The 11,709-nt window shown below is 39.2% G+C and overlaps 1 protein-coding gene across 6 annotated transcripts in view; it reads right to left on the bottom strand.

The window, feature by feature from the left end:
- Positions 1–24: 24 nt before the first annotated feature.
- Positions 25–11,709, bottom strand: part of GART (phosphoribosylglycinamide formyltransferase, phosphoribosylglycinamide synthetase, phosphoribosylaminoimidazole synthetase) — a 41,222-nt gene continuing 29,537 nt past the window's right edge. For all 6 annotated transcript variants that reach the window (XM_085297765.1, XM_085297762.1, XM_085297761.1 and 3 more), the window contains 8 exons: positions 9,738–9,986; positions 9,223–9,375; positions 7,935–8,138; positions 7,517–7,648; positions 6,751–6,881; positions 5,069–5,210; positions 2,155–2,270; positions 25–966 (listed from right to left, as the gene is read on the bottom strand). In XM_085297765.1, the coding sequence (XP_085153891.1) occupies positions 784–966; positions 2,155–2,270; positions 5,069–5,210; positions 6,751–6,881; positions 7,517–7,648; positions 7,935–8,138; positions 9,223–9,375; positions 9,738–9,986 (1,310 nt within the window). In that variant the 3' untranslated portion in view covers positions 25–783. The remainder of the gene's footprint in view (positions 967–2,154; positions 2,271–5,068; positions 5,211–6,750; positions 6,882–7,516; positions 7,649–7,934; positions 8,139–9,222; positions 9,376–9,737; positions 9,987–11,709) is intronic.

Raw genomic sequence — 11,709 nt, 5'->3', positions numbered from 1 at the left:
GAAATATACGTCCATCAGACAATGTACAAATCAGCTTTCTCTTTATTAACTGGACTTCTAAAACATGTATGATCAGCTTCAGTAACATGCTTCTGGTTTGTATGGGGCAACGTGATTATTTTAGTAAATGCATTAAAATGTTTTCGCAGCTATGCCAAAACATTAGAAGAAAAATCAAATGTTTTTTGACACAAGTTCAGTTGTGAAAAAAGATTAAATAATTGTTTCAGAATTATTACATTTCCTGGGTTTCCAGGGGAAAATACTTTTCCCAGAATACAGGCACCTAACTTCCGCAGAGTTTGTGAAGAATGGCTCGCAAGAAAGCCTATGGCTGCCACCTCCATTTTACTAGTTCCCTTACCAACACTTCACAGCACGTGGCAACAGCGTCCCCTGGTACAATTTGTATAGTCAATTTAGAGAGTAATACTGATATTCCAAAGTTAATCTCAAGGATGCTTAGATCTCTCTGCAACCAGCTGAAGAGATTGTTTGTTAAAATGACTGAGAACTGAAATGTTGGCAAAGAAAGTGATTATAATTAGGTAGTTGCTAACGGAGCCATAGCTGAAAGCACTGAGCACGGTTCCCTGCCTGCTTCCCCCCACATGTAACTTTTCTCTAGGTTTTTAAGCATTTGAACAAGATCAGGACATGGTAAATTCTACATTTAAAACACTGTGAAGAGAATGCAGTGTGCGTGTTAGGTTGTGACCTCTGTTTCGATCAATTAATGCAYGCCACTTGTCCCACCTGAAGACCCTCGCAGGGGTGCTGCTCCTACTTCCAGCAGATCTTGCCAGCTTCCCCCACCCGGACGGCCCCACTGGCCACAAGCTGCAGGGCAGCTGGGAAGGCTCGGTGCTCGGCCTCCTTCACCCTTTCTGACAGGGTCTCCACTGTGTCACCAATCTTCACTGGAACGGCCTCTTGGAAAATGATCGCTCCGGCATCAACTTCCTCCTGTAAAAGCAATAGCCAGAAAGTCTGCATGGTTGAAAAGAGGAGTGAGATGGGATACACGGCAGCTAATGTAATCCAGCTGCCTGAGGGATCTGTTTCCCAGTCCATTATTACATGGAATAGAAAGTTAGGTTAATGTGAAGAATGCAGAAAAGACACYGGGAGTCTCACTGGCCTGTGAAGAATTAATGGAAGTGTGAATTAGCAAGAAAAGGAGGAGTCAGGCAGAACGCCCGTGAGGCTAACATTTCTGCTGTAGAAAACAACAAAAGCTATGTTAACTGGGAATGTGTTGGGCTAAACTGGACAAAATGCTGACATTTCAATTCAGCACAGTGGATTAGCCAGCTTTGGCACAGAGCTGGGCTAGAGGACCCAGTAAATCTTTCTTTTCTATGCTAATGAGGCAGATCCCTGCTGTTTAGTTAGTGTTTCTCAATACATTGCCACACAGTGAAGAAACCCTAAGTCATATTATGGAGAAAGGAATGTAATTTTTCTATCTTGAATAATACAGTTTTTCCAAGAGAAAGCAAAAGTCTTGGGAACAAATTTCAGAAGCAGTGTAAATGGGGGAAGGGGGAATAATCTCAAGAAAGGAGTTGAGGATGGGAGCACTAGTTACTTAAATTCTGAGAAGTGAACAACATGGAAACAAAATGCTCCCTAAACTGATAAAAATGCATTTTTTTCCAAGCTGAGAGCTCCCTGGCTTCTGTTTTCTCAGTTCTGACTTATGCGAATTGTTAAGGCTTCCTCTGTTCCCACAAACATGAGATTAGTCCTTAATGAATGCTAAGCTGCTTGTGCCATTTCTAGTGCAACAAATATGGAAGAAAGGATGTATGACACTAAGAAGTTGGTGCTGTTTAGTAATAAAGATTTTGGGGTTACCCAAGGACTTACATAAACTAGTACTCCCTACAACTGGTGGAATGGCAGCAGTGGGATATTTTAGGGAAGAAGTTAACTGTGGTAAAACTTAAACGCCTGTTTAGACTATTCATTTGCAGATCTCTCTGCAAGGACAGCAAACTAAAGCACCATGTTGTCAAGGTGAACCTTATCATTTTGTAGACAAAGGAGAAAATACATGAAGCATGATAGCATAAGGTGTTCCAAACAAGCTTTGAGGTGAGCATTTTTAAGACTGGTTGACTCTGAAGAGAGAGAAAAAAAAATACTTACAGCTACAAAGTGTACAGTACAGCCAGTGACTCGGACTCCGGCTTGTAACACCAATTTGTGGGCATTTGCTCCCTTAAAAGAAGGCAGTAGAGATGGGTGGATATTCAGTATTTTCCCTAGAAAAGAATAAATAAGGTCACTGTCTTTTAGCACTCAGCCTTAGCAATGTTCAAAGTATTCTAATCATCAGAGAATAAAATATATTTGTGATTTTTTTTTAACAGAAGAAAGTAATCTTATGTGAAAGTCAGTTAATGTTACTGACAGATAACCAGACCAAAGCATGTCAGAATTTCTCAATGTTTCATTCAATTACAATTAATTGCATGGTTAAAGCATATTTATCCCATGACTAATTACATCTTTTTTAAAATGTAGTCCTCTTCCTCAGAATCTTTTCTTCTCTTTTTTTGATCAGAAGCACAACCTACTTTCTTACGAGACTCAAAACCCAGGAGCACTTTTTAGTGCAGTTTCAAATGATGTAACAGACTCCTGCAAGAAGGCAAAAATTCTTCCTTGACTTTTCCTCCACACCTGTTTTGGCTTAATAAAAGACAACAGCTACTCATATAGGAGCCCTTCTCCAAAACACCTGCCTACCACTACTTCCTTCCATGTGAAAAGTTGGCTGGGAGATCCTGAMATTGATGTTACTTTTAATGCTCAGCCAGGTGGGACAGTTATAACCCTGAGAAGCCTGTAAAGAAAAGTTATCTGTAGTTCCTAGCTAGCTTTAAAGTAGGAGAGAGCGGCTATCGATAACCTCAGGATCTCACCGTTATAGCAGTGCTATAGTTACACCACCAGGAYGCTTTCTTCTTCTGGTATACTTCCCCTATCTGCTGCTGGTATGTCTGGGACAACTCAACCTGGAAATTCTGGACCAGACTGAAGTCAGTGAAGTAAAGGTGCTTAGCAGTGCTAGATCGTCGTTTAGTTTCAGTATAAACCCTTATGGGATTAAAAATAAATAAATAAAGTGACTATGGGTGCTATTTATACCACAGTATGGTGCACCCACACTGTCTCTRTGTGCCTCCTGTTGGGGGAGGCTATATGTCATCAGGATTCACTGAACGCCATTTAAATGCCAAGCAGTGAGGCTGAGCTGGTGTGTGCTGGCGGAGGCAGCAGTGTACTGAAATAGCGGCAGATGATTTTGTAATGTGAAATGAAGGGCAGGTCGGAGAGCACAGCGCGTAGCCTGTACTTCCACTGCAGTAACACAGGCAGACACCGACCTGCGCAGCTTAGAGAGGCAAATGTCTCAGCCGATCTTTAACAATCTCTCTACTGTGTTTTGGCCCAAAATACCTCTTTTAAAACATCAGCATATCCCTGCTTGCTGATTCAGTAAAACAAAAAAAAGTATTGGAGACAGTGAGGTAAAAATGACGCTCTGTATCTCTGTCTGCATTTCCCTAGTTCCTCATTACAGTACYATCAGAAACTAAAACATCCATTTGCCTTTAGTGCAATCTATCCTTTATATTAGGATTCAGAATTAACATTTCAGGGCCACAGAGCAAGAGAAAGAGTGAGTTTCACAACTAACTTTACTCTCAGATATTCTTGGTCAAAGCTAAGGTAGGTATCTGTTTTCAAATTTGATTTGGTGCTGAATATTTTTAAATGAACCAGTGCTGATAATGCTGCATTGGAAGAGAGTGCTCTCTCTTGCCCTCAGGCCATGTGTGTAACACAAGCCTTGCACTGTGCTGCATCAGAGCTGGACTCTCACACTGATTTTGTCCATAAATCAGAGGAAACTAAACTCATTCTTTATTTGCACAAGATTTCTGCCGTAGAGAAAATTCTCCTCCATCCTTTGCATAGATAGATACTCCACCCAAAAGACTGCTCGTGTAGTAGGAGATTGCTCTCTCCTAACTACAGCTGTCTGCAACAAAAGCATTTACATTTCAGTCTTCTGGACTCCATAATGAAACGAGCAAAATTCATCTGATTTGTTTTAGTTGACAGCTCTAGTGTAAAATGAATTGCCTCCTAGGAATGCCTGCTTTGCTCCACTGGTTATAAAGAAAGGTTAGAAAACTAGCTCAGGTGTAAAAGGTCTGTGACATACCCAGGGTAACACAAAAGTCACAGTGTGAACAATAAAGGCTGCCCGGAGAGCTGCAACGAATAGGCTGSCCAGCCTGTAATTGGTAAGAGCAAGAACGAGCACAAGTAACCATAACTGAACTCAAAGTAAAGCGAACAGTGAGAAGAACAGCTGCTTCTGTGCGATTCAAAACTCCCTAAACAAGGAGATAAGAAATTTAACAGTGATGGGGAGGAAAAGCAACCACTCAAGTAGGCAGAGGTGTTACAGCCTCTAACAAAGAACTGGAAAAATCATACAGGGTGACCGGAATGGAGACCCTGTGGACACTTCAGACAAACTAGAGCTGAATCGCCGGTGAAATACAGCGCCCCCAGCTTCACAGAGCTCCCAGGACATCTAACGAAAAGACTGGGGCGGTCTTGTTAACAGCAACTGCTTATCACTGCCTAGTTTTGCACTTTTACATGCAGCCAATGTAGTTCACCTGTTAGAGGAAGGATTTCTCAGTGGCTGGATGCTCACCTCCTCACTACCAGCATTTACTGCTCAGATAACAATTCACCCTGCATATTTGTAGAGGTCAGACATTTTCAGAGCCCTACTTTACAATGTTTTCTAATAAATCAAAGATTACAAGAACTGCTTTTGCCCTTGGCTTTCTGATAAAGGAATGGGAAAAAATACTGTATTTTCTTTTCTCATCCCTTTCCTGGCAGGATGGGAAGAGTTTAGTTTCCTGCAAATCCAGAATTAATACAGTTCCTATTCTATATAATAGTCCTATTTTTTTTTCCTAAGTTATAATAATATTTTTTATGCATGCACTAAAATGGCTGAACTTACCATCCCATTTTTTGACAAAAGGACCAGACAGTATTCGCATAAATCCAGCAAGACAGATCAGTTCCACTGAGAATTCTTCAAGGACTTTGTCAACTGCATTGTCAAACTCAATGCGGCTTTCATACAATTTATGGTCAATAACCTGTGATAATCCAAAAAAGGAAGAAATATGGATAGCAGTAAATTTAATCTCAAGGCCTTATGAAGACAATGAGATGGTACACTAGAGTAATAAACAAGAAACAACTATATYTGCACATGTGGCTAGAATGGGGTGCACATACATAACAAAATGAGCAGTTCCTAAATGCATGCACTAACAGACAAACCTGCAGTTTTTATTCATATTAACACAGAAAAATTACCAGAATAAATTAGAGTTTTATCTGACTGAGCCCAAAACTGTAGGTCCAAGCATTTGGACACAACAATCCACAAATACAAGAAGCTGTTAAGACAACATAAAGACTTAGAAGGATTTCACTCAATTTAAGGCCTCTGACTGTTTTAAATAGTTTGAACCTTGCTTAAATTTAAATTATAAAACAGCCCCATCTGTGCAAAGTCAATTTAAGCAACTTATATATTCCCCATCTAGCATACTTTCCCGATTTTAAACTGGAATAAGGTAGTGCTACTTACTTTAAACATGCATAGCCTTTAAATAAAAGTATTTGTTAATCTCTGCAAGGTTTACCATGTTGGCCTCACTCAAATACCACAAAGCAGTTTTAGAAAAATGGAGTCAGCAGAAAACATGACAGAAGGCACTGGAAATATAGCCTAGCTCAACACTGGGCTGAACTCTCCTAAGAGCTACTCTGCTACGGACTACTACAAGGCTTTTCACTACTTGGTGCCTCTGTTTCACCACTCACACTCCCTCTCAATCATTGAGATTGTCACCTCTCCAAGACTGGGATTTTTTTTCTCATTAYACGTTCGTAGTTCACCAGCATTCCACAGATATGTTTAGCTGAGCTCTTTGTATGCTCCAGAAACAACAGGGAGAAGTGCTAACAGTCAGATACTGCTGCTATTTCAATTAATAACAAAGCTTGTATTGGGCCARATCTTCCACATCATTTTTAGTTATCCGTGGAAAGCAAGTATAAAATGATCCTAAGTCAGAACAGTAGCATTTCATGTCTGCAATACAAATAGCTACACAGAGGACATAGCAACATCAGACTAGACCCAGTGACATTAAGGGAAACATCGTTTGCCATGAATGAATCCTGGAGAGATGWGTTTGAAGTGCAGTACCTGACCTCTGTATTTCATTCAAAAGATCTACTGTATATTTTTAGCATGTAATTTTAAATTTCAATTCAGATAAAGCGTATCATTACTTTAGTACAAATGCACTATATTTAAATAAATGACAAATTTTAAACTAACTGTAAAAATTTTGCAGTTGGTTTAATATAATGACTGATCCTAAAACCATTACGATTCCAAGTAATATCTTTGAGGGGAAAAAAAGGAAGTACTTACTTTGTTTTCATGTTAAGTAGCTTGCCCAAGGACACAAAGCTCATAGCAGACCAAAAAAGAAAACACCAGCAAAAACCTCTTTTCAAATCATCTCTTACCCTAGTAACTCTTACAACGTCACAATACCTTACTGCTGTAACTGGAACTAATGAAGGCTGATTTTCTGGAARGTGAGAAATACTTACCCTTGTAGGAATACCAGCTCTTTCAGCTTTCCTTAGCCCTTCCACACCAGCTTTGTTAGAAACAACAAGAACTATTTGTGCAAAACTGGTGGGCTTCTTTGTGCTATTTATGAGGGCTTCCAGGTTTGTACCTATAAGTGAAAAAGTAAATCATGAATTCATTTCTGGAAAATAAATATAGTTAACAACTAGAAGAGGTTTTAAGTAAGAAGCAATGTAGGTGAGACCCAATCCAAAAAATGCTGTAACAACAATAATCCTTTTTCACTGATCTTTCTGAAAACTGAATTTGACACCTGGGGGCTCTGTGAGAGCTACAGGGCTTTTACTAGCAATTACATTTGTAAACTGTAATTTCTGGAATAGAAATTATGGTCTCTTTCTTACAAGAAAGGCTGTTGGAAATTCTGAGAGTGACTATACAGCAAGAGGAAATTCTGGTCTTTTAGTAAGACAACTCTGCTGTCCCTATAATCCAACACAGTGGTTGCTTGAACCTCGAGACATGCAGAATACAGTAGTTAAAAAGAACATAGATGCAATTCATAGTCAGTTTACAGCACAAGGTAAAGATCATTCTGTTTCTGATTGAAATTAACTCAAGGGGAAAATCTATTCTGCCTGCTACTGAGCACTAAAAGCCTGTAGGAAGTTTATCAAAGTCTCTGTGGAGATTTGCAAGGATTTAAGAGATTTTGATTCTGAGTTGAAGCTCCATTTTCAATAGTCTATGTTGTACACTGTAGTAATGAATATAAACTCTCACCTGTTCCAGAGATAAGAACAGCAACCTTCACTTTGTTTGTTTGGATTTTGCCTTGAATATGGCTATGCACAGTCAGCGACCTATTTGCTTGCAAGGCTTGTAGCAGATTATGGACTTTAACATGGGCAGAGCCTGAATGCATAAAAGACAAAAAAAAAAATCCTCCACATTTAAATAAAGGGAGAAAGAGAGAGGACAGAAAAGTACTCATGAAAAGACAGACTAGTKGCACTGCCTTACTTCTTGTTATTTACTTATCATCATGTGACATCTGACATATTCTATAAACTGAGACAGAAGTCTCCAGGACTGTCCTTTTAACATCCTATGCACAGAAGCCATGGAGGTGTCAATACTGGAGACTCAYCAGTTAAGGAATTTGGCTCTATATTTTCAAGGAAAATAAAATTCTAGTAACCTTTTTGTAGTGAGACAACTTTCCCAATTAGCCAGGCCGTCTCGTGTCTCTGTATGTCCTTGAGGACCTGCTGAGCCAGCTCCTTCGGCACCACCAAGACTGCACCAATCCCACAATTAAATGTCCGTGTCATCTCTTCCTCAGAGAGGTTCCCTTCTTTATGGAGCCAGCTAAAGATTTCAGGAATCTTCCAACTAAGAGCATCTGAGGAGAATTGAAAACACAAGTAAAGAGTGAAAATCACTATCTATGTATAAATACTAAAATTACCAGAGTGTCGAGAGAAAAGATCTGGATGTAAACACAGGCTGCAGGTTCAGTGAAACCTGCTTCCGTGCATGAAAACAAGAGGTCTTTCCTTCCATACTAGATAAGACTTGGGAGTAGAAAGAAGTGCCACTCACAGAAGAAATTAATCATATTGCTCCACTGCAGTCCACTAAGGAGTAATCCAAAGTGGGCTYTGAAGCTGTCTTTGGAAAATCTTTTTCCTGAATCTGATAGCTCTGYTGTAGAGAAACTATTGTATAAAAAGTACAGCCTCAATTCTCACAATATAGAGCATTTCTTCCAATTTTAGCAAGGTAAGGATGACCTAAAGCAGCATGAGAAGTACTTTAGGATAAGCCACTGTAATGGAACTCCAAAGACAGTAATTTCTTTCTTGTAGTATTAGTCTCAATTTTATATACAAGTACCTACTATGGACTCCTGTCTAATTGACAGCTTGAAACACAATTTGACAGAAGTTCCTGTATTTTATTCTACAACCCAGTGAACACCATATAACCTATAGTACATCCCTTACCTTTCCACATTTACACTTCTTGAGAAATAATATATTATTTTTAACCTACCTGATGAGGTTGTGGTRAAGATTAATTAAAGTATGCAAAATATCTTGATACCCTCATAACTTGTGAGGTATTAACCATATCTGAATGCCAATCAAAGACTTCATGAGAGTGATTTGAATAGCAATAATCTTGCAGGAGATTGCAAATAGTACTATTTTTCTTTGTTTTAGTTTTGAAAGTACTGTATAGTTTCCTGACAAATCCAACCAAAATATCATCAGAGGAAGTGACTATAAAATGTTTTGACTAGATCTGTTTCAGGCACAAGGACAATTTCAATAATAATGAAGTAAAAAACAAACCGATTTATAGACAGGCAAATCTAACTCTTACAGCGTTAAGTCAGTTAATATGGCATGATGTATACAGACTTCCATATCCACCCCYACTAATGTGTGGATGTTTGTACAGCATCCCTTTCTGTATCTCACCTAAAATGACACCAAATGACTCCGGCAGAACTCTGGGGATGTTTTCCAGCAAGCCCCCTCCAGTGATGTGGGCATAGGCTTTCACATGGCCCGAGCGAAGGACAGGCAACAGAGTCTTACTGTAGATCCTAGTTGGGGTTAGCAAGAGCTCTCCTGTAGATGAAAGAGGAAAAAAAAAAAAAAAAAGACCAGTTACAACACAAAGAAATGTTAATCAATATTAAATCAAGGAAATCTCAAAATGCTAATTTACTGGATAAAAAATGGGCAAGCATTGTATTACAGAGAAAAAGACAACATTCTACCTCTTGTAGCATACAATTAGTCATTTATTCTCCTTAATTTCCTCCTGGTATATTTGATTCAAGGGAAAAGGGAAGATGAGAACATATTGAAGAATGGAATGACTTTTTAGTGCCTTAAAAGACTTTCAAAAACAAAAACACAGACAAAACAATAGCGTGACATCCACCTGCTGAGAAGTTTGAGGGAAGAAACTGTATTAGAAGTGGTACCTAAAGTCTGATCACCAGAGATGCCAACTGGAGAAGCGAAATCTAATGATGACTTTTCAACAATCTTTCTTACGAGGCTAAATCCATTGCTGTGAATCCCGGAAGAAGCTATTCCGATAACCATGTCCCCATCAGCAATTCTGTCCAGCTGGGGCAGCATCTGCCCTCGCTCCACTGCGCCAACCGCAAAGCCAGCCAAGTCATATTCTCCAGGAGGATACATGCCTGGCATTTCAGCAGTTTCTCCTCCTTTGTGAAACAAAAAAAAAGGGTAAGGAGATGTTGGAAAACCATTGGGGTTAATGTGCATGTGATTTTTCAAAGCTTCAGATTCGTAAGGAGTTAATGGACTGGATTTTTTTTATTAGATATGCAAACACTAAAAATAATTAAAAACACACATCTGTCACATGTCCTTCAAGCGAACAGGCAATAGCAAATTGGGAAAGAACGTTTCCTCCCTCACTGTGACAAACAGTATCAAATTACTGTGCATCCATGTTTTACACATAGAATTTTTTGGAAGGACTTTGATATTGATTAAATATTATGGTTTCTGCCCTAGAAAATATCTGAGCCTGAAGACTGCCCTGAAACTCTGTGCTCAGGAGGTAACCATGATCCACACCTTTAAAATAAAAGCATTTATGTAGTGCTTTATATTTTTCAAATTTCCAATATTCAAATATTCTCCACAAGAAACCAACAATATAAAAGAAACTCATCCAAGGACATTAGAGAAATGAAATCATAGTCGCAGTTGTCTTCATAAAGATTTTGTATATACTACTATTCTGCCTGCTACTCAGGTCCATGACCTGGGCATCATTATTGCCTCAGGTCTCAACATCTAAGGTATATAGACTGTTTTGATAGATCACCTCTGAAATTAGAGGGCCTTTCCTACCCATCCATTCAGCTGAACCTGTTGTCTAGGCTACCATCTTGTATCTTGATTATTACGACATTAACTTGTTTTGTCCTGAAAAACATGTTTTGTCCTGCTGACTTCCTTCAGAATGTAATTTGAAATGATCATTTTCCTAGTTTGTGCAGGAATCCGTAACATTGCTCAGACAGCATTATCTCTCTCTGTGCACCCAGCACTGGCTCCATTCCTCTATCTTAGCAGGTATAAGCTGATGGTCTTCACTTTTAAGACCTGTCTACCTGTCTACCTGTCATGTCTCAGTCTGCAGAGGGGAACTTGCTGTGTTTGGCAAGTGAAATTAGTATTTATTGCTCGCTCTGAAGTTTTTCAGACAGACATCTTCACAGTTTCCCTTTATACTCATGAGGAACCCTCCCTTGATACCCTCAAAGCCATATCATTATTCTTCAAATTCCCCACTGGTCATGGTGCCTACAAGAAACAACTTGACAATGAATAAATTGCCATTATGTTATGACCCTCTGCCTAACAYGCTGACTTAGATAGTTCTGCCTTGTTTTTCCTCCCCTTCCCATGTTCCCCTCCCCTTCCCACTTTCCCCTTTCCCTTTCCACTCACCAGGCTTCATTCAATACAGAACTAACCTATTTCAAAAAATGGATCCTTGAAGAGGCTGAAAGTTTACCTGAGTAATCTTGGAAGCTGCTTTTGTGCTCAGGGCTASAGTGAAGATTAATTCTTTGGAACCTTTTCCAGGTTTCTGAGTTACACTGCTATAACCAATTTTAAAATCAAAGTTCATACTAAAAGCTGGCATTTGCTCAGATACATTGGTTTAAAACTGTATTCAGTCACACTAGTGCAAAACCAAGCATGTAGATAAGCCTTTCAGTACCTCACTATTAAACAGTGTGAGCTTATGTTGATCGARCTGAATATTCTGCTACTGCAAATATACAAGACGAATTCAGGAGCATGCTTCAAACAAGACTTTGATGAGATGATACTATACAAAGACAGTGCATGTGCATCCTAAGTGCACTTACATTGAAATTAATGCATTAAGCTGGAAACCAAACT

The sequence above is a fragment of the Rhea americana genome, unplaced genomic scaffold, assembly GCF_003343005.1.
Source record: "Rhea americana isolate MKP2758 unplaced genomic scaffold, rheAme1 scaffold_130, whole genome shotgun sequence".
Taxonomy (NCBI): domain Eukaryota; kingdom Metazoa; phylum Chordata; class Aves; order Rheiformes; family Rheidae; genus Rhea; species Rhea americana.
This window is presented reverse-complemented; position numbering and strand designations above follow the sequence as displayed.